Raw genomic sequence first — 22,522 nt, 5'->3', positions numbered from 1 at the left:
TCTGAAATGGGAGTTTATTTGCAAGATTATAGTGACTTTTAGCAGAAGGTTGAAAGGCCATATAGTTGACTCCCTTATAACATGAACCCCACACCCGCAGGAAATGAAGTGGAGTTTAACGTCCTACTCCGACGGGCATAACAATACAAACATTGTCTGGGGCTGGTCACATCCACGTTTCGTGTACCAACAACCCCCTTTACTGAGAAAAACTAAGATACAATTTAATTCAGGACGTATACCTCAATTCGAGTATTTCGCCAAGAAATTTACTGGTCCTGCATATATACTATTCAAAAAAAGTAGGGGATATTTGATTTTTAAGTGTTATTAAAGTCACCTAATGAAGCTGACGAAGAAACAAATGACAAAATGAAAAGAAGTTCACATTCATCGATTTATTCCAAATGATCGTTAGACTAAGTAAGGCACAGACTGACCATTATAAGGGTAAAATGATACCCGGGGTCAAACAGCAAAGTTACCACAGCATCACAACCAAGTCAGTAACGGGTAAATCCTCCTCTGTTTGCCCAACAAGCATTGATCCGACGTGGCATACTCCTAATGAGACGTCTAAGGTCATTTTGGTCCAGATTGTCCCATTCCTGTTGCAACGCAGCAGCAAGTTCTTGGACATTGGTAGGACGTTGTTGACGTTGACGTAACCTCTGTCCAAGCATGTCCCAGACATGCTCGATGGGGGAGAGGTCGGGACTCAGTGCTGGCCAAGGTAATGTGGTGATGTTCTGTTGTTGGAGGTAACCTGTAACGATCCTGGCCCTGTGACATCTTGCGTTGTCATCCTGGAAGATGAAACGGCGGCCATGACGTCGTGCGAACGGCACAACATGGACTGCCAAGATGTTGTCCCGGTAGTACTGGCCTGTAACACGCCCTGCAACAACATGTAAAGCCGTTCTTCCAGCAACAGTGATGCTTCCCCACACCATAACAGAACCACCCCCAAATCGATCATGTCTGATGACGTTAACGTCTTGGAAGCGCTCGTTTCGACGACGCCACACCCTCCTACGTCTGTCCAAAAAATCAACAGTGAACCTTGACTCATCTGAAAACATCACATTGCTCCAGCGTCGATTATCCCAGTGTTGACGATCCCTACACCAACGACGTCTTGCCTGAATGTGATGATCTCTCAAACAAGGGATCACGCGAGGACGTCGGGCGCGAAGGTGACCCCTATGCAGTCGATTCCGAATCGTCTGGCCACTCACTCTCACACCAGTGTCTGTTTGAAGACGAGCGCTGATCTGATTTGCTGTGATGACACGATTTCTCAAGGCCAAGGTACGGATAAATCGATCCTGGGCTTGAGTTGTCGCCCTTGGTCGACCTGAGCGTGGTCTGTCCTGTACAGATTGTGTATCACGGTATCTGGACCATAGCCTGCTTATGACAGACTGAGAAACATTCATCGTCCGCGCCACAACCGCCTGTGTTGTGCCGATCTGTAGCATGCCAAGGGCACGTAACCTTTCATTTTGGGTAAGCCGACGCATATCAAAATTTGTTTTCTGATCACTAAAACAATTAAACTGATGTTTCCACCCTGGAATTCAATGCCACAATGACTGTAACATTCAAAGTCAGAGTCGTGCAAATCTTGGGTTGGACCCCCATGATGATCCCAAGCATCACCTGCATTCCATGCGGTATCTATTGGTGCGTTTGGGCGTCACATGTAACTGGAAATGTTTTTTCTGTTAGGTTCTATAGTGACTTTTTTCGTAGTCATTTGCATATTTTAGTATTATGCCCCCAAAATCAAATATCCCCTACTTTTTTTGAATAGTATATATATAAATCTTACTCTACCATCGTACTCACACGTGGATTAGCACGCAGGAATGTTGTTCTTCTCCATTCCCAAAGTTTAGTTAATTTTTGTTTTTTCCCAGCCACAAACTGTGGGGCTGGATTGCACCCCACAAATACCTTGGCGCAATTATAGAGTTTTGGGGAGAACAACCTACCTAAATTTTGTGAACCCGCTCACTTTGTCGCTGAAATTAGAGAACACCCTTCATAAGTTTATGTCAACACAAACAGGTGGATTATAATAAACTTATATTTAACTCAAATCATTTGCAAATAACAGATCATATTATATCTCTTAAAGAGACACCCCGTCTGTAGTTATGGTGAGTACGGAGTGGGGTGGGCACTGGAAACATTAAAATGGGTCCCTTATTTGAAAAAAGTGGGGCAAAATGTCTAAAGTTGTAATAATGTTATTACTTCATTAAACACATCATGTGCATGGAAACAGGGTTCGAAAACGAATTTTCATAAAGGTTTTGGCAACCAAAATTACATTATCTCAGTAAGTGACGTTGTCGATAGATAAACAACGGATAGTGTTCTCAATGGTTGTGTGTAATGGCACTTAAAGGAGCTAAATCGCTAATATTTTGGACCTAGAAATTGGCACAAATGGGTCGCAGCACATATAATAATGTAATATGAATTTATATAGACTGTTTTACATTCAATCGTGTCCGTTTTACTGTGAATTATCATCAGTTATGTTCGGCGAAATACGCCAGAAGTCTCAACCGCAAGTTAGTTTCTAGCGTCTGGTTATTCCAGTCAACACCGATATTATTTATTGCGCATGCTCTCCAAATAAGAACATGATATCACCGTTTGACATGACTTGTGGACTATGTCTAGCCTCATTCTTTGAGCACCTTGTTACAAATGGCGGTGAAACGCATTATGGTACACGATTCGTGTACCAATGGTAAAATGTTTATTTTGTCTTAATTATTGGATATCAGAAGCGCACCTTTTCCAGGCAAGATCAGAACACCAATGCTAATTTAAATTGCAAAAACATTCGTGTTTTCAATGTCGATGATTTTAGATGATATTGAGTTACGGACTTAGCTACTTTAAGTTAATCAAGCCAAATTATTCAGAAAATTATTTCAGAAAATGCTCAGTGAAACTAAAGAACCACCCTATTAAAATAACAGAAACAATTATATATTGGAGCATTACGCCTTTATTACACTCTTATATTTATACATTGGAGTGTCCATTTAAATGTCTTGAAAATTCTCAAAGATTCCTTTCGGTCGGCACACGGATTTCGTAACCTACACTGCAGTAGCTTGTCCATTGTTTAAACCAAAACTCGGTAGCACTGTTGTTTCATTGCTTATGGTAATCGGTATTATTATCTGAACAATGAACATTGGGCGCGAATCAATATTTCTCCCAGCAATTAGGAGAATTAAAGGAGCTAAATCGCTAATATTTGGGGCCTAGAAATTGACACAAATGGGCCGCAACGCATATAATAATGCAATATGAATGTATATAAACTGATTTACATTCAATCTTTTCTGTTTTTACTGTAATTTCTAATCAGTTATGTTCGGCGAAATACGCCAGAAGTCTCGATCGAATGCCACTCTCTAGCGTCTAGTTATTCCAGTCTACACTGATAGTATTTATTGCGCATGCTCTCCAGATACGAATATGGCGTCACCGCTTGACATGACTAGTATAGTTTTAGTGGAATATGCCTAGCCTCTTTTTCGAGTCCCTTATTACAAATGCCGCTGAAGCGCATTATGGTACACGATTCGTGTACCAATTGTAAAATGTTTATTTTGTCTTAAATATTGGATATCAGAAGCCCATCTTTTCCCGGTAAGATCACAACATCAATGTTGATTTAAATTGACAAGTAATTCGTGTTTTCAATGTCGAAGATTTGGGATGATATTGAGTTAGAGACTTAGCTACTTTAAATTGAGAAATTAGCGCAGCAACCTATACCCGTATGTGATATTGTCTCTTTAATAGAAATATTTGGCAAGGGTGTAAGAAAGTGAAGATATATTTCTACTTTTAGTCCGTCCAATTACTCCCCACTTATAGACGCTATCCTTATTCACAAGTAGCAATATGTCAAGGGAAAAGAGAGTATTTTGTATTTTGTGGATATCTCTTAGCTTCTTAGTTTGGACCATCAAGTGTTTACCTTCAACCTATTGCACCACACTTGAAATTATGAAACGGTAGAATAGTATCCAATTAATGTTATGATGTGAATATTCACCAGGAAAAATAACTCGGTTGTAGCCGGGGAAATACGTTTTAGGACGTTTTGACCATTGTCAATGGTAGGGTGACCCACCATAAATAAATATCTCCAAATATCTCGACAATTACGCCACAATATTTATATATATGCCAAGCCTCAAATCAGTTTCACACAATTATAGTCACTAAATAAACGATCATGTTGTACTTAATGAGCTATGACCATTAATCATCTATAAATAATATACTGAAAACTGGTTCCAAGTTGCGTCCATAACATCCAGACACTTTTGAGTAAAAGATAGGTTACGTGCCCTTGTTTTGAAATTAGTCTCGCTTAACCAGTCTATCGACCATTCTACGTCTGATTGACAGGTCGGGATAATCAAGACTACTTTTTTACGAAACATAACAGAAAGCTAGAACAAGAAATTGAATTTAGAAATAAGCACTTTAGACAACTCAACAATTGTTTTAAGAAACTTGTAAAAGTAAAATGAAACTACTGCTAGTATCATGTTCCTGCTAAAGAAAGTGATTCAGAGATAGTATTTGTACTAAACCAAAAGATGCCGCTCTTAACGGTACAGTTAATGATAAAGCAATTTAAAAAATAAAACAAACGTAATTACTAAAGCTGCTGTAATAACCAAGAAGCTAAATTTTACTGCTATTCAAAAACGTCAACAATAGATTTTTTACGGCTGTAATAGTTGATATATTTGTAGAGAATTGCACGTGCCATGGCTATTTATCGACTCAAAGCGAGTGCGGGGTAGTCAGAAATCAGTTCGAGACACGCAACTGAAGCGTGCACATTTAGCCGTGTCGAGACCAACTTTCTGTAAAGTGCACGGGTCACCCTACCATTGTCTTCGTTCGTCTGAATGTCACGTGCCATTAGTAAGACAATTTGATATAGTCAATCGCTGCAGTAGCGTTTAAGGATGGGTGGCGAGAAGGGAGGAATAGACGTCTGGGCGCTGGTATAATACCCCCATCCCTTTAATTCAGTCTGAAACCTAAAATTACACCTGTTATAGCAATTGTTCTATAAATTGTTAAATGCATTTTATTTTTTTTTATTGCTTATTTCTGAAATTATGAGCAGCTGTGTTTGGGCGCCGGGGACACTTGCTAAATCACTGTGTAAGTGTTTTGTCGGACCCCATAATCCAAATGGGGTGACAAGAGATAAATTTAAATGAAAACACTTCGGTAACGACACATGATCATTTATGCAATGGGCTTGGCCAAATATACCAGGTTGGAGCTGACGTGCCATCATTCTCCATTTCATTCATTATCCAAATAAAAGTTTTCAGGCCCGTACATGTAGCTAGCCCAAAAATGTTGAAGGGGGAGGGGCTTCTGGGGGCGGCGATGGGGCTTCTATGGGCCCCGATGTGCCTACACTTGACAATCCACGGCGAACGGCACCGTGAATGCGCCTCCCTTCGGAGAAGGGTCTAGGGTGCTCTCACTCCAGAACATTTGGGAAAATAGTGTTAGCACCAGAGGAGAGGAACTATGAAAATGACAGAAAATTTCTATTTTGAATCTGAATTTGCGATATTGGCGTATTATGTCATTTTGATGTGAACATTATAAAAATTCGAAGGAAGGAATTCGACTTTAGCGTACCTATAATAATTTATTAGAAAAACGAAAAGTTCGGAATGGGGTTAGAGTGTGACTTGTTTGAATTTTGAAGATTATCACGCCTTGTGCGAGCTTGAATCAATCTCATCCCCATCTCGTGAATTTAAATTTTGAAGATTATCACGCCTGGTGCGAGCTTGAATCAATCTCATCCCCATCTTGTGAATTTGACCCGAATGAGGCAACCCACCAATCATGCCGATTCGGGCACCTCATATATTGGGTGTTTTGAGCGGCCCATCAATCAAGTTGTGGTGTTAATCGTGTGATCCATTAAGAGGCGCCTCACCATTTGGGGTGCCTCATATATAACGACATGGATGGCGAGGCGCCCAACCAATGTCCCTAGGCATTATGGGGCGCCCATATTGATATGGGCAAGTTGGTCGTTGGCTTCGTATTGTGTCCAATGGGCGCCGATTTTTCCCACCCCCTTCCCGCCCCGCTAGCTACGGGCCTGGTTTTCCGAATAATTTTAAAACAAACATTAATTCATTCCTACCGGCAATATTTTTTTTTCAAAACTAAGTTTATCGACTGAGACTGATAATATCAAATTTTTAAAATTAAGTTTTAGTGTAAACTGGAAAAATCCACACTTCGATAAGTTTGATTTCATATACCTATTTGTGCAGAATACAGCAACTATCTAAGTGCTTCCGTCAGTGGTTTTAACTACGTTTATCTGTACGGACCGCGAATTGTTAGATGCTTAAAAGACGGGTTAGGTGATATATAGAGAATCTCCTACCAGTCTTTTTTGATATCAAAAAATATCAACACAAGTTGATAAAGTAACAAAAAACGAGGCTCTGCCGAGTTTTTTTTACTTTATCAACGAGTGTTGATATTTTTTGATATCAAAAAAGACTAGGAGGAGATTTTATTTATCACCCAATCCCTTCTTACATGCACAAATAGATAAATATTATTCTTTGCTGTAGATTTCACTTTTACTGAACATAACGGCATAGTGATATATCAAGGTCAATTGAATAACAATAGTTCATTTTTAATAAAAAAAAGTTACTTTAAATAAGAAATGAAGTGTTCTTTGAAAATAAAAAAAACTAGTTCCTTTTCAACTGACCAATCAAATTCATGTAAAGCGATATCTCCTAAGGAGATATCGCAGTAGATTATGAAATATATCACATAAGCGATATCTACTGTAGAATGTATTATTGGGTGATAAAACAGTTTAACGACTGTTATCTTCCAAGTCAATGGTTTGATACCAGGTCTGTATGTGGCAGAGGGGTTGGGTGGACGAATGCGTCATAAGATCTGTCATCTAGTCAAATGGCTGGCTTTCTATACCCTACTTGTTCGTGACAAGGAGTAGGGTCGCTTGTCCAACCTCATGGGTTTTCTCCGCGTCCTCCGGTTTCTCGCCACTGCTAAAGACCCCTACGCGCAAGGGAATTATTAAAATAAAATTGAATCATACGTTAGTCCCGAAATTACCTAGTTTGTGTCAAGTGGACGTTAATTCCCCCTCCCTCTCTCTCTCGCTCGGTCGTTCTCTCTCTCATACGACTAGTGTACCAGCAATAAGAAAATCAGTAAAGGTTGGTTAGAAATATATGGATTTTCATCTTGATTGTTTCTTCGACGGTCGACCGGTAATCGTTTCAAATTCCTGAAACCCGCCATATGGAGTATTTTTGTAAGATTTATCAGATTATCTAAACCACAGCACACAGAAGTAAATAACTGAGCAAGATGTTTGTTTTAGAATACTTGAGACCAACACCGTCTCGTTATATTACGGATGTCGTTTGTTTGTTTAATTATGACGTCTGTTGACTAGAGACTAAGAAGGGCACTCGGCTAGTCTTCAGTCTTATCTTCACTGTACAATGATGCACTATCCAGGGCTCTTATCTAGCTTATCTATATTCAGTATTCCATTATCAAAGGGTATGAGCCGGCCATTAGCTATACATGAGAGAAAGGGGTGGTGGTGGGGGTGGTGGGGGGTGGGGGGTACAGGACAGAGGGCCTGACAAGGGACAACGTATAGTCGTTCCCATGGGACGATAAACCGTGTACACATTGGCATGCACGTAAAAGAACCCTTTCCAGCTGAAATTCGATACAAGAGAGGACCCCAGCCTTCTGCATACACCGCATGACGTAAACCCGTCTTCATTAGCCCTGTCGGGACAGAACAGTAGGACGTTAAACACCATTTCATTTCTTTTCAGGACGTAGACTAATAATTACTTCCTTGTTTGAAGTGCGTCTATATGGAGTAATTCCCCATATCATCCTTTCCCCCTTTTGCATGGTATTTTATGTTGACATTTTGGTCTAGAATCGAGGAAGGGTGTTAGAATTTCCAGGTTTGGTGAATATTCGTGATTTTGGAGATGAAGGATCAGAAAGTATAACACATGAATCAGGGTGATCGCCTACTAAAATGACGCCACTCTCTATAGAATTCTTTGACCAGGGCTAGCAAAGAATCGAAATGGTCAACCGCTTTCAACTATTTTATCAGATGATTGTGACATAATTCGACTCTTTGTGGTTATAAAGATTAAGATCACCGGAGTGTTAACACATTTTTATAGGGGAAAGATTTACGTGTGTTACGTCTCATTCTGGACTTGAATTCTGTTGTTTTTTTTTAAATTCAACAAATTCGTTCGACTTATTGCAGATAAATCCTTCTCCATCGTCCTTTCTGCCTTTTTGCGTGTCCGTTTTTGTTTATATTGTGTTTTCTAAACGGATTTGAAGTTTGATTGTATGCTAGGTTGATTGGTGAATAGTTATGATTTTAAGGTGGAAGGATCGTGTGATAAACATTGGGGAATTCATTATGAAAAATAATATTTGCACCATAGGTTCTTTCGAGCTTGTCACCCACCTTGGTCAGATATTTGTTATATGTTGGATTCTTTGCTGATATAACGGTTAGACTCTACGAACTGTTCCGAAAAAGTTATAGGACCATATATTGTATGCAATTTACCATACAGTCTATGAGTATGACGATTAAATTAATAATCTTTCTATTGGCATAGTCGTCAAAGAGTTATCTCCCATGTAAGATTTTCGCGATAAAAGATATTCAGGTGGCTAAATCTATTTGTTAAGGCCAGCTCTATTTTCGTCAAGTTCGATGAGATGTAATTAATAAGGTTAGGGCAGTGGGAGGAAACCGGAGGACCCGGAGAAAACCCACGAGATTGGACAGGCGACCCTACTCCTTGTCACGTACAACCGGGGATTCGAAACCACGCCAGTTGACTCAATGACAGGCCGTATGATAGAGCACGCACGTGCTAACCATTCGACCCCCCCCCCCCCAACTGTTATGTTACAGTCTCTGATTTGTTGGAGCTTCTGTCTTGTACCTGCGAAAATCACTTCTGTTTTATCAGAATTAAGTTTAATAAAATGGAGTGTCATTCAGTTGTGGATTTCCTTTAAACAACGCTAGATGTTTGTCACGGATGCCTGCTGTGTTTTGGTATCAATGCTGATATATAGCCGAGTGTCTTTGGCAAATAAGGGAATGTTTAATCCATACTTGAGTGCTATCCTCCTCAGAGGTTTGGTGAATATAATAAACACTACAGGACCTAAGACTGACCCTTGTGGTACTCTACAAAACAGGGATGTGGTACTCCACAAAGCAGGGTCATGTCTGTTGAGTAACTACCATTGATGAGCACTTTCTGCTGGTAAGTATGATTTGAACCAATTAAACACTGTTCCTCTTGAACCTATTTCGCCCCAAAGTGTATTGAGGTGGTCCGCTGTGTCCAAGTAGATCATTCAACTGGAGAAGGACAGATATTTCCAAAAGGTTTGACACATAGTTGCTGACAGACCTCTAGTTTTTGAGATAGTTACGATCCAGTGTGGCTGTTTTGATTAGTGGTGTTATTATGACCTGTTTAACGTCATCTGTGAATATAAAAGTTTGAAGGGAGGAGTTAATGATTGCTAGCACAGGTTAAATAAACACATCGATATGGTTCTTTAGTAACCATGTAGGCAATGGATCTATCATGCAAGATTTGGTTTTTGATTTCTTGATAATGTTACGGAGTTTAGGTTCTGAATAGTTGGTGAAGGTGCAGAAAGTGGCTGAAGAAAAGCCTGTCTAAGGTGAGGGTTGTGCTGTACATGATGTCTGATTTGTTATTTTATCTAATCGGATTTACGATATTGTTCAAATGTCTCGGCAAAAGCTACTGATAAGTCATGCTCAGATAGGATGTTTTTCGACTTTGCAATGTTCAGAAGATCGTTAGCAGTTGAATAAAGTTTTTTCGGGCTGGACTTACATTCGTTGGTCTTATTATTGTACTAATTCACTTTTGTGTTAGCCACTAACTTCTTCACGTTGTATATTTCAGAATAAAAAGATATTTTATGTACGTGCATTCCTGAAGACAGCCATGTATGCTCTGTTTTAATACGCAGAATCGATATTGTTATATTTTCTAAATTTGAAAGTTTTTCCTAATTGGAACTTGAGAACCTCCCTATGCAAATGGTATTGAGAAATGTACAGCATAACGGTCACTGATTTCAGGGTAGTATACTTTTAGGTTTGCTATTCAAGGTCCGTTTGACTGGTTATAACCAAATTTAGTAGGGAGCCGCGTAAAACAACCCTTGACAATTGGAATTCGAAATAAGAGTTGGTCGTAGCACTGCCGTCGAGGCAAAACTTCCATCATAGCAAACTGAGTGGCTTATAATATTCTCGTCTTCATTATCCTAGTCGGTGCAGAAAAGTAGGACGTTAAACCCCATTTCATTTTGTCTTTAATGACCAATCCATTTCAAAGGGTATTTGCCAGATATCCTGTATTAACTCAACAATCGGGTCACAGTGTTCTCCTGGGATAATTAAATTCTTTATTATGCCAGAAATATATAGAGAGTAGGTTTACATAGACAATGCCTGCAGTTTAACTCAGGAAATGGACCCCTTTCCGAGCTGTAGCTGTGTCGTGTGCTACTATGAGCATTTTGCCTCGACAGCGGCGTTTCGCGTTTTCGCCTACACACAATCTGATTAAAACACAGATCCAATTTCGTTTCGTTTTTATAGTTCAAAATTTCGTTTTTACTTGTCTTTACTACAGCCCCCGAAAGTATAAAAAACGAAACGAAATATAGATCTATATTTTAATTAGATTGGCCTACACACGGATGGACCTCAGTTTCTTGAAGGGGAGGAGGCGTTCCTTGCCATACCCTCCCGTCCAGCGCCAGGGGAAACAAGTGAAAATCACGACGAATAACTTTTTCGAACAACACTGGGATAGGTACTGGAATTACCACACCTTAAGTTTCTGGCTAATATTTACTGTCTGGTCGGGGCTTCGTTGCAGTTTATGATTACAAGGACAAACCCATTGTTGCAGAAACTGTCAAGAATAGCTTCTTATATGTTTTAATGGCAATGAATTAAAAGTCAAAAGTTTAAACAAACAAATTTTATTTCATTTATTCAAGCGCAAGATTTGAATAATACACTGTTAAATAATTACATGTACATTTTTTTTAAAGCACATCATCGAAATTATTTGCCATCTCTTAGTTAAAGCAGATGATATTATATGATACAGACCATTGATAACTGAGATAACTTAGATCCAATTATTTCAGGGCAACGATGATTCTGTATGGATTGTGTTTCTGTGAATATTCGTTTGTTATTTGAATAAGAACGGTTATTAAAGGGACAATCAGATTCAAAATTCCAGTCTAAGGGTAATGGTAAGCCTACACCTGGAGATATTGGGGGGGGGGGGTGTTACAAATATATATTCTCTGTAGTTTCCACTCACTAAAAGTTAGGGGTGGCCTAAAATGTCTACTGTCGTTAAATATTTTTGTTTACGAGCACCTGATATAACTTCTCATAATTTGAAGGGTCCAAGTACATGTATTCTACGCTAATTTGTCATGTACTTTTGCATCAATACTGAATCGTGTGTATATCTGACCCAATTAAATAAGACGCACTAAGCGAAGCTATTACTTTACAATATACACTGTCAGCTGTATTTCAAACTGATTAAATGGGGTGAAAACTGGCAAGAGTGCGAAAAAAGTTTGGTAGCACCCTGGCCCTAACTTTAAACTACTGCTATACCATAATGTTTAATAGAAGGTAACAAACTACAATAAATTAATGTACTATAGAATATAATTTGCTACACATACAATAACAATTCTAACAACTTGGTGACATTACGAAATCAAGACGAAATAAAATGTTAGATATTTGATGAGTGTATTTTATTTTGTACAACACAATTGTGAAATCGTTAACCAACAATCAACGTAAAGAAACTAACTGAATCCATTCCACTACAATCTTTCGCTAATTTACATTTATTTCAGAAAGGTCAAAAATGGTCGATAAATAATTATGGGTCATGTCTGGCAATAAAAGTTGCATGGCCGAAAGATATAATTTTTTAGGCATTAAAGGACAATAATGCCGTTCACCAATGAAATTTGGTCATTCACAGATTCCGGATATATAGATCTTAAATACAGATCTGTTGCTATGGTTCATCCGTAACGTCTATACATAAATGACGAATGTGATGCAAATACAAGATAATCCAATCCAACTCTTGTTGAAATTAAACAATGCAAGGCTTTCATTCATCGACTTTAAAAGAGTCCTATGCTAATTATTATTTGGCTGGATTTTATTAACGCATTATTTTCTTCATTATAAAGTTTAGATTGCTGTTATCGTATAGTTAACATATTTTATTTTAAGAGACACATTGACCAATTCTACACTATATTTAAGAAATTTAATGTGACAAATAATAATAATATAACCGTATAAATATTGGCTATGTTATGGCAATTGTGATAAACCACAGCAAGCATTCCTTCAATAATATCGGTGAATATATTATTCTGATGGTATCGTCACAATTTTATGGTTCTACTTTTCTACAAAAGGATTTAAAAATAGTATGATAACATGTAAGGCAATTGAATACAAATAAACTTGATGCTAATGAAAGAAAATCAGGTATTTGTTATAGAAGCACGTTAATGCGTTGATATTGGATTGTCAAACCCCATGTTCCAGGTAAGAAAAATATAAAACTCTTAAAGCATCTAATCTACTGCCTTAATGATCCAATGCAAATAAATATTATATTAATTTCGTTTCGCTTCTTGAAACATTTTAACTGTTAAAAGCTCTACACTACCCCGTGATAACTATACATGAAACTCATTCTACCACTATTATACTTAATCTATGGTTGTTTGCACTGTAAATTCTCAAAACAGAAGGGTGCGGATCAAAATTGACTTTGATTCCGATAACTAAATGTATCAGACAACCCAAAAGGAATTATATAGGAAACGGATCCTAATTTTGAGGATTAATTAAATGATAAACGTTTACTCATGTCTTCTGATCACAATCCTTCGTCTTAATCGTCTTCGTTCACACACCAAGTTTTCTTCGTATGATAATCAAGCAATGGATCAGCGTTTTAATTATTTAACCAACACAACTAAAGATGTTAAAAATTACACTCTATGAACTCCAGATCTCAATAATTGTATTCAGAATATTATCATTAAGCACTAAACTATATAATCATCTATAAAATTAATATTGCACATATATACTGGTTAGACACATTAGTCCACGTTCTCCAATCAAGCTGAGAGGCACAATAACAATACTCGTATGGAAGCTGCAGGGCAGGCACATCAAACTAGAATTCATCTGGTTATTACTATGTTTCTTTGTCGTCCGATCAGCAACATGATTATGTTCTTAATATCAAGTGTGTTATTGTTTGAAACTTGACATCGTATACGCACATATGATAATGCAGACAAGATGAATCAATACTGGACACAATATGATAGGCACACAGGGTATTACAACACCAACTTTGTACCATGTTCTATACACAATATATAGTGTGTGCAAACACAGTTAGCGAAAATTCACGTCTTTGTTTATTATTGCACTATCTGTACGCCATATTTATGTACACATAAATGCCTGTGAAATGCATAAAGATGCTTTAGTGATCTTTGAAGTAGAATGTTGAAGCAGGAACTCTGTGAAGAATCTTACCACCATGAATTAAAGCTGAGTAAAAACTAGAGATGTTTTATTAAAACGTATTCAACCATTCCATAACAAAAGCCATATGTCGTTTTAAATGATTACATTTACAGTCGCATGATTTCACTGAAGATATCTGTATATCTTAAAGCAGTGGTTGCCGGAGTCGGATACAGCTATTTGTCCGTCTGTTATTACAGCTAACCCTTGTGGCCCATACAACAATTCAGCTGATGTATTCACGTAAGACAAGAACGAGCCTTGACTGTCGAACACCTGTAACACAAACAATAATTAGATGTGGATTAGCCGTATCGGACCGGTATGTATGCAATTATTGACCCACAGTCTAAACCTGTACACTTTAAGTGTTTCAGTTAAACACAAATTACTTTTGTAGTCGATATATAGCTAATAATTTGATCTAGTTCCTTATGATGATCAACAGGAATCACCTACTGAACTACAAGGCCTATAACAAAGGAGTTAGCCACATGACTTACTGGCTACAGACATGGAACAGTCTAAGTCATAAAGTAACAGCGAGACTGTACTATCCGGCTATCTTTTAAATATCAAAGATCCATGGATTTAAAATGACAAAAGTATGATTTCCGATGCAGTTGAATGTCGAAAATCTCCCTTAGAGGTTAGAGTAGACAAGGAGGCATATGGGTTATACATCTAGTCTTTAGGTCAAAATCTGAATTGCCCATCTGATCCCCCACCTGCAACGAAAATATTCAACAGTCAAAAGTTCTTACCTGAATTCTAGAGTTTCCCCAATCGGCTACCAGGATGTTATCTTGACTGTCCACCGCTACACCAGTGGGGGCATTGAACTGACCATTACCTTGACCATTAGAACCGAAACAATGCAAAAATTGACCATCACTATCGTAGACCTTTACTTTATGGTTGTGGAAATCCGTGATGATTATATCATTATTGGAATTCACAGCGACATAATGTGGCCCAGCAAACTGGTTATCTCTATTTCCCGGAGTACCAAACTGAGCCAGAAGTTTTCCATTGTTCTGGAAGATGCAAATAGTACTGCTTTTATTATCCACAACAATAATCCTACCATTTTTATCCACAGTTACGCCCTTTGGACCTAGAAGCTTTCGGGATCCTATTTTATTTATATATTTTCCATCTGGACCAAAAATACTGATCCATCGATTCTCGTAATCGGCAATCAAGAAGTTACCGTTATTGGTAACACTGACTCCCGTCGGACGCTGAATCTTTCCTGCTACTCTACCCGGGGATCCGAACTTCAGCTTACATTCTCCGTCCAAGTTAAAGACTTGAACCACCTGGTTATTGCTATCAGCTACCAGTATCTTACCATTAGCACAACAGATTCCCTGTGGGTTGATAAACTCGCCCTTATTACGTCCTTTGATTCCAACTCTCATGATCAAGTCGTCCTCTATCATGGTGTTTTTGGCTGTCATAACATATTTTGGTGGTGATTTGTTATTTCGACCAGGTGGTTTTGACTGTTTCTTCGGTATCCGAGAAAATGTTATTTCTGGTTCTATTTCCTTCTTTGGATCAACTCTGAATGGGGAATTCGTTATGGATTGTCCATAGATTCTAACGTGGACGAAATGCACACAATCTTTAGCAAGTGTATATTTAATATCGTAACAACCAGTCTCCAACTCCGTCACCGTAGCGATCGTCTTCTCTGTGCTGCCATCGTCCACGACTTCTACAACTAAAGATGCTTTCTCGATCTGTAAAACCCTGTCCTTTATGGTAATGTTGAATTTTGCTGGTCTTCCTAAAACGAAGTGCTTAATGCCATCTCCTTTTATCTGCACGTCTAATCTAGAAGCTCCTGCACTTTGGATGCATCCAAACGTTTTCACAAGACCCTGAATCTCTTCCATGCCACTAGAATCAAAGAGCATCGCACATGGAGGCTCTGGGGCTTCTTGAACTGGAAATGCCAACAAGTCATTTAGAGACTGACGCTTCCATTTGATCGTTGCTAAAAGATTTGGGTCATCTTCAGATTCGAAGGTTGCGTTGATAGCCGTATGACAACAATTGGTGATAATCGTTAAGGTATTGTATGCCGAATCTCTTTGCTCAGATAAACGATCTTGTCTGTTTTGCGTTATAGCTGTTACCTCAGAAAGCATTGCATGTCGTCGTTCTTCTAAGAGCCGAGCTAAGGTATCAAACTTTTGCGTTATGCTGTCCGTCACTGATTGATAACCTCTGTCCACATCGATTCTTATTTCGTCCAAGGTTGCTATGGAATTTTGCAATTTTGGGATAGTATCTCTTTTAATTTGGCTGATAGTGTCCACGAGGACGAACTGTTGTTCACGGACACTTGTGTCACGATGAACTGCCTTAACGTGATGTGAAGAGTGCTTCTGGGAAAAGAGAGTTTCCGTTATAGATATCTGGCAGTCCAGACAATATTTCGTAATGATTGTGTCTTCTGCTTGGGGTTCTGGTGAGGTGAGGTTTGAGGTGAATTCAATATGATTTTCTATACCATTCGTCAAAGAGTGGATGTTGTTAGCAACCGGAATTTCTGTAGAAGCCATTCTGTGTCTTGCAGTTAGAAGAAGTATATACTGGAATCTCAGTTACATTGCTTTTTTACTGTGCTTCCTGAAAATAAAGAACACAAAAGTGTCACGCGACATGGATGTCACATTAAAGCAATCTAATGATTAAAAAAAATCCACAGTGTGAAAAAAATGGCACATAAACAATCATCATGCTGAAATAATAGTACAACAAAAATGTGTACCTGATACCTCAATTGGGAAGTGGTACAGAGTGTTCCAGAAGAGGCAAACATACACTGTATCGCACAAGGCATCCTCGTCTACATATATTGAGCAATAATGTGGATGCCCCAATTGGGAAGTGGTACTACCTGTTCCACAAGTGGTAATCATACACATTTTCTTTTTACTTTGAGCAATAGTATGGATGTGGATTTCAGAAGCCGAAGATATAGCTACCCAGTTCACACAAACCTTGTTATCTCACATACATTAAGTATAAATACACAGTTATTCAGAATATGTTTATGGGGACCGGTTCTAGCTAGTTATATTGCAAACCTATGTACAGTATGTCACACTGTAAACTTGATTTACATATTGATCTACTGTTATCTTGGTGCATAGTATATATACATAACAACACCTGCGAAGTTAATATAATTCAATTATATTACAAGTCTGTAAACTAGGCACAACTAGGCATTTATCAACGGATCTGAAGCACTGGGATATAGGGGGAAGGGAAGGGGCACAGGAGGGGGGGGGGGGTTATAATTGAATTTTGTCATACCTTAGAGTGGATTTGGCAGTTTTAACCGAGGAGGAGTGTAGAGAGTACTTAGGGAAGCTTATAAGAGGCTACCCAAAAATAGTTCAAAGTAAACTGAGGAGTCCCACGAGGCTGGACAGGAGACCCCACTCTTTATCACGTACAAGGTGTATCGTTGACTCAATGGCAGACCTTATGATTTGAAGCGCACGCGTTAACCCCCCCCCCCCGCCCCCGACGATATCAGGGTTAAAGTAAAACAATAAGCGATAAATGCAGCAGAAATTAGGTTATTGCCACACTGCTTCTTTATATTGTCCCCCCCCCCATGGCCCTCTTAGACGATATCAGGGTAAAAGTAAAACAATAAGCGATAAATGCAGCAGAAATTAGGTTATTTCCCCACTGCTTCTTTATATTGTCCCCACCCCACCCCTCTTAGACGATACTATGATTAACCACATACGTTGAAAACATAATACAGAACATTTTTATAATTTACTCCCCCTTATTTGAGGTGTTCGTGAAAATAACTAATTTTACATAGTGCTTCGTGCAAATGGGCTGGTGAGCATTGCTTCAAACTGTCGCACCATATAGCTAACGATAATGACATGTACGAGTAAGGGTTTGACATTTCAGTATTTCTGATAAATAACTGTTCGCTGTTCTTTTCTAAGAATAAAACAGAGTACACAACCATACAGTACACAACTGTATTTTAAAAAAGCCTAGGTCATATCTGCAACATGTTTCGAACATTTTCATCATCTGCATTTTAATATAATTATCACACCTGGAACTGTTCTCCTCCATTTTAATAATAAAACTCGGTTAACTATATTTCAAAACATATATTTTACATTGAAATTCAATAATAATGCATAGGTTGATTAGCCTAGTTAATAATAAATGTATCCATCAATATTAATTAGGCATGCATATTAATATTTGTATACACTGTAACTAGTCAGATATCGACAAATCTACACCATCTGTTACCAAATGTCGACGGCATTTTAGTATAAATGCATAAAATTCTGTGAACTATTTTACCAATGATAATATGCTATTCGCTTATGATATATATTTTCTAAAGAAGACGTTTTCCAACCTGGTTTTTCAATTCTTACTGGAGGTAGAATGATCATCAAGAATAATCCAGTGCAGGATTGCTTTAAGAGAAATCCATAAACAACTGATCAAAGTCGCTAATGATAACATTCGTTTGCAAAGGCTTGCCGATGCCCCGTGCCAACATATCTAAGAACAAAAGACATTTTATATTTGTAAAAACAGATGAGATAAAGTTTTCATTCAAAAGTTAATAAAGATAATTTTAAATTTCAAAAAAGCTTAATTTCACTCTTTGATGTGATTACCCACTGAAATGGCGTCCCGGGACCGCCGTAAACTCTGCCCTCATAGCACACTGTATATGCCCGTCTTCATTAGCCCAGTTTAGGAGCACAACAGTAGGACGTTAAACCCCATTTCATTTCATTTCATTTCGTCGTTTTCAGACACAATTTATCATTTCAATTTATTATAGGCCCTGCACGCATGATTGATTAGATTTGACATCATTTTGTAAATTAATACATATTGGATGACATTTTATTTTTAATGATCAACACTCGCAAAATTTCTTTTTAAATGTACTAAATTTCAAATTAAACGTGTCCAATATTCTGTCAATAATAGAGAAGCGTCAAATTATACGGTGCCATAGATATATGGAATGAAATGGGGTTTAACATCCTACTGTTCTACCCCGAATGGGCTAATGAAGACGGACAGTGAATTGCAACTGTCAAGGGTTCTTTTACGTGCACGCCAATGTATACACATAATCTCAGTTATTTTCGTACCTTCCGTATGGTTATACACTGTCTCTTGCCAGACACTATATATGTCCTGCACCACTAACAAAGGGGGGAGGGGGCACGCAGGAAATCCAGGTTCGTTCCCGAGGCTGAGAGAGCCCTAGGTATAGTTTGCTTACTTCTATAATGAACATCTTCAGACCACCAATTAAATATCTGTACTAAAGCAAAACCAATACCCTTTTACAGTAGTAATACAAACAAATTTCCAATCTGTTTGTATCTTTATTTATTCAATTTCGCCTTTATGGTCCTAATTGTGTCCACCTGACAAGATCTGATATGACTTCAGCAGTGTTATGCACGAGACTTCCCTGGGGTTATGAATAGGTTATGAATACGATGTTCTAGCGTGATTGTGAAAGGTAATTATTAATTAGACATTAATTAACTTATCTAGACCATAATCAACTCTCGATGTCATCGCTAGCCTGCGATATTTACTGGATTAGGATCCGATTTGCTGCTCAACTATGTTTTTTTTTATCGTACCGACTTTAGTAATGATGATCGAGGCTAGGCCAAAAATTCAATCGCTAAATTCTCGGTTCAGAGTGGATCAATTTGACTGAAATTTTCAGCAAATTCCCTTTACATTATCTAGTTTTTAACTATTATAGTGAGAACTGCCAGCTCCTTATCTAATCTCCCATAATGTATATCTAAGTAAACTTGAGATTGGGTAAATTATAAAACGTCCTGAAGAACATCTGACTGCAATCAGATTCAACACGTTTCAAGCATTTACCATTTTCAGTACGGTTAAAACTGACGAAATAATAGACAGAATACTAATTTGCGTCCTGCGGATATCTATGAACTTAGTTTAATGTATGACATAAAGATATAGTGCATCATTAATAAGATTGATCGCTTGACTGTTTGTTACATCCTATACTGTATTGTATCTAACCATGTTAATATAAAAAGTATTAATAAACCCCATCATCCATAAGTTAAGTGGTAAATAGGTTGAATTTGCCATAATTCTAGGCAACTTGCTTATTAACATCATCAAACTAGTCTTTGAGATTTCTAATGTTCTTTTTCACAAAATTGCATCCTGACTGCCTGTCTTGTTGGTTGTTGCAAGCTATGATTGTTATGATTTGTTTTCAGAAACCTATTATACTATTGTGTCAGTGCTGGATAAACCATTAAGCCAAATAAGCACGTGCTTAGGACATCATGCTAATGGGGGCACCACAGAATGGCCACTTTGTTAGATTTCAAATTTAAAATATTTAATTTAAAAATTAATGAAGAACTTTCAATTAATAAGGACGAGTATAAAATCTCAGACTCATGGCGATTGTTGGTTATTTATAATTGTTTATATTTTGAATAACATATACATAGGGGCACTAGGGCCTCTGTGAGTTTTAATCCGGCCCTATACAGTGTTATTGCAACAAGTAGACATGAGAATAAACATGGTTGGCGTGGCATTATCAGGGTCCTAGACAGGTATTTTAGATATGGGTAGAGAAACGTAGATTTACAATGGGATACGAGGAGCGTATTACTGGAAAATGTATAGTTTTGTGGACAATTTCAATGCTAGACATTCATAAATTGGATCCATTGCAAATTATTGTAGGGGGCGGAGATGCCATAATCATAATTAGGTTGGAACATAAGATGTGTTTAACCCTAAGACTCTATTCAATGTATTCTTATCGTAAAATGTTACCATTTGTCTGGTGCTACATTCGCTACAACATGAAGAGATAAGTTCAGTTTCCAGTAACTGATCCGCCGGTGTACCCCCACCCCCTCATCAGTCACGAACAACGACTGTTTTTTCTCACAATATGTAAACATCACTCATCCTTGATTATAAAAGGTCAGCCGATAGAAGAGTATAAAAACCTACCACGGAGTTTCAAAGCTAGAAACACACGTGAGATGCTCCATAACGTGCCCCTGAAAGAGTGCACCGAGTGCACCAAGCACACCCTAGCTATAGCACGACAATTTGCAATACCATATTATATTCATAGATAACATTTCCGGCCACGTGAAGCTGTATACATTACCTGCGTAGTCATATCCTAAACCATTGCCATATCACCAAAAGTCACCAGTCTCAACATACAAAACACGTGGCCAAGATGGAACTTAATGCAGAAACTAAGAAGAGTCTGTCCTATAATTTCCTATAATAATGCTCTCTACAAGAATTTTGTCTTCTTCAGCAAGTTAACACGTCCTTCCATTCGGTCGCCGTGTATTGATTTCTCCCGGCTTCATTATCATAACCGCCTAGCTTAGTCACTAGTGTGGAATTTAGTGAAACGAGGTAAAATCGATCTGGAAAGCTCGCAGCTATATGTTATTGACAATTTTATAGTTAGCTTATAATATAATACTATAAATTATATTTTATGTCATATACCATTTTTATTTATCATAAAAGGCTTAGAGAAATACACCGCAGATATAAAAATTAAAACTGGTTTCAGGGTCTTTTATCAGAACAATCATTCAAAATTGAAAGTGGTTTATCTCAATGTTAACGGATCTTTGTTGTTGTGTCTAAAGTCCATATCTAATCTTGTATTTTATACATAGTGATTCTATTCTCACGAAGTAATTAAAAGGTTTGTGGCTTTGATATCCAGTGATATTCTGTCATCTATTTATGATACCACACAGACGGCGATACCAAAAATGATTTTTGGGTTACAGCACATTCGCCCAAAGCTGTTTTGTTTCATTTTTTAAGTTACGGTCTTTTCGAATACAATTTTTAAATTGTGATACAATTTCCAGATCCACGGAAAACTCCGCGATACCTCCCTGAATTTTCCGCGAAATATTATTTGCACTGAGGTATCCCCAAAGCATCGGCGAATGTTGGCGACGGTTCGATGGCCTTTCGGTAACACATTTCGTGGTTGCATCCCCGAATATTCTCGGGGATTGCGGCTGCGGTTGCGATCCGTGTGGAACCATCGGGAGAAAAGTTGTTTATTTCCACATCGCCGATGATTTCCCACCAGCGTGACCTCGGTATTATTGTACTTAGTGTACGAATAAAGGTTATTATTATTACACAATGCATCTTTAAGATTTGTTCAAATACATTTGTGAAACGATTGTGTAAATCATGTCTTCGGATTACAGCTCCCATAGTTCCAGGAACATGAAGTAGTATGCCTCCTAATACCACTTACAACTAATTTCACCAAGTTATATCGCAATACATTGCACGGATTTGACATTAGCGTTTATGGATAAAAGAAAAGTGGGCTTAGTCCTTACCCATAACCTGTTCAATCACAAGTGACCTCCCTTCCATCATCTCCAACATTTCCAGCGACTTGTTATTGGAAAAAACATGTTTTAATGCAAATAAGTTCAACAAGAAGTCAGTTCATCATTAGAATGAATAACACTAATATGTAAAAAGAAAGGCAGTGATTTGTGTAGAAATAGACGAAAAGACATTTCAATGGCTTTGGAGATCTTC

At 38.0% G+C, this 22,522-nt stretch overlaps 1 protein-coding gene across 2 annotated transcripts; it reads right to left on the bottom strand.

Annotated features, from left to right (window-relative positions):
* Nucleotides 1-11,211: 11,211 nt before the first annotated feature.
* Nucleotides 11,212-21,284, bottom strand: LOC126831739 (tripartite motif-containing protein 2). 2 transcript variants are annotated; one of them, XM_050562389.2, is made up of 3 exons: nt 21,087-21,284; nt 14,611-16,489; nt 11,212-14,122 (listed from the first exon to the last, which is right to left on the bottom strand). In XM_050562389.2, the coding sequence occupies exons 2-3, from the start codon at nt 16,420-16,422 to the stop codon at nt 13,970-13,972; spliced, it is 1,965 nt and encodes a 654-aa protein (XP_050418346.2). In that variant the 5' UTR covers nt 16,423-16,489; nt 21,087-21,284; the 3' UTR covers nt 11,212-13,969. The 2 variants fall into 2 exon arrangements, with proteins under 2 accessions (XP_050418346.2, XP_055959396.1); XM_056103421.1 differs by lacking the exon at nt 21,087-21,284 and adding an exon at nt 16,639-16,742.
* Nucleotides 21,285-22,522: the final 1,238 nt, after the last annotated feature.

The sequence above is a fragment of the Patella vulgata genome, chromosome 9, assembly GCF_932274485.2.
Source record: "Patella vulgata chromosome 9, xgPatVulg1.2, whole genome shotgun sequence".
NCBI classification, from domain to species: Eukaryota; Metazoa; Mollusca; class Gastropoda; family Patellidae; genus Patella; species Patella vulgata.
The sequence above is the reverse complement of the archived record's forward strand: the minus strand, read 5'-3'. Positions and strand labels throughout refer to the sequence as shown.

Coding starts and splice junctions, on each gene's coding strand:
- LOC126831739 (XM_050562389.2), bottom strand. CDS start 16,422: ATGGCTTCTACAGAAATTCCGGTTGCTAACAACATCCACTCTTTGACG. Junction 14,123..14,610: donor GGGGAAACTCTAGAATTCAG/GTAAGAACTTTT, acceptor TTTGTGTTACAG/GTGTTCGACAGTCAAGGCTC.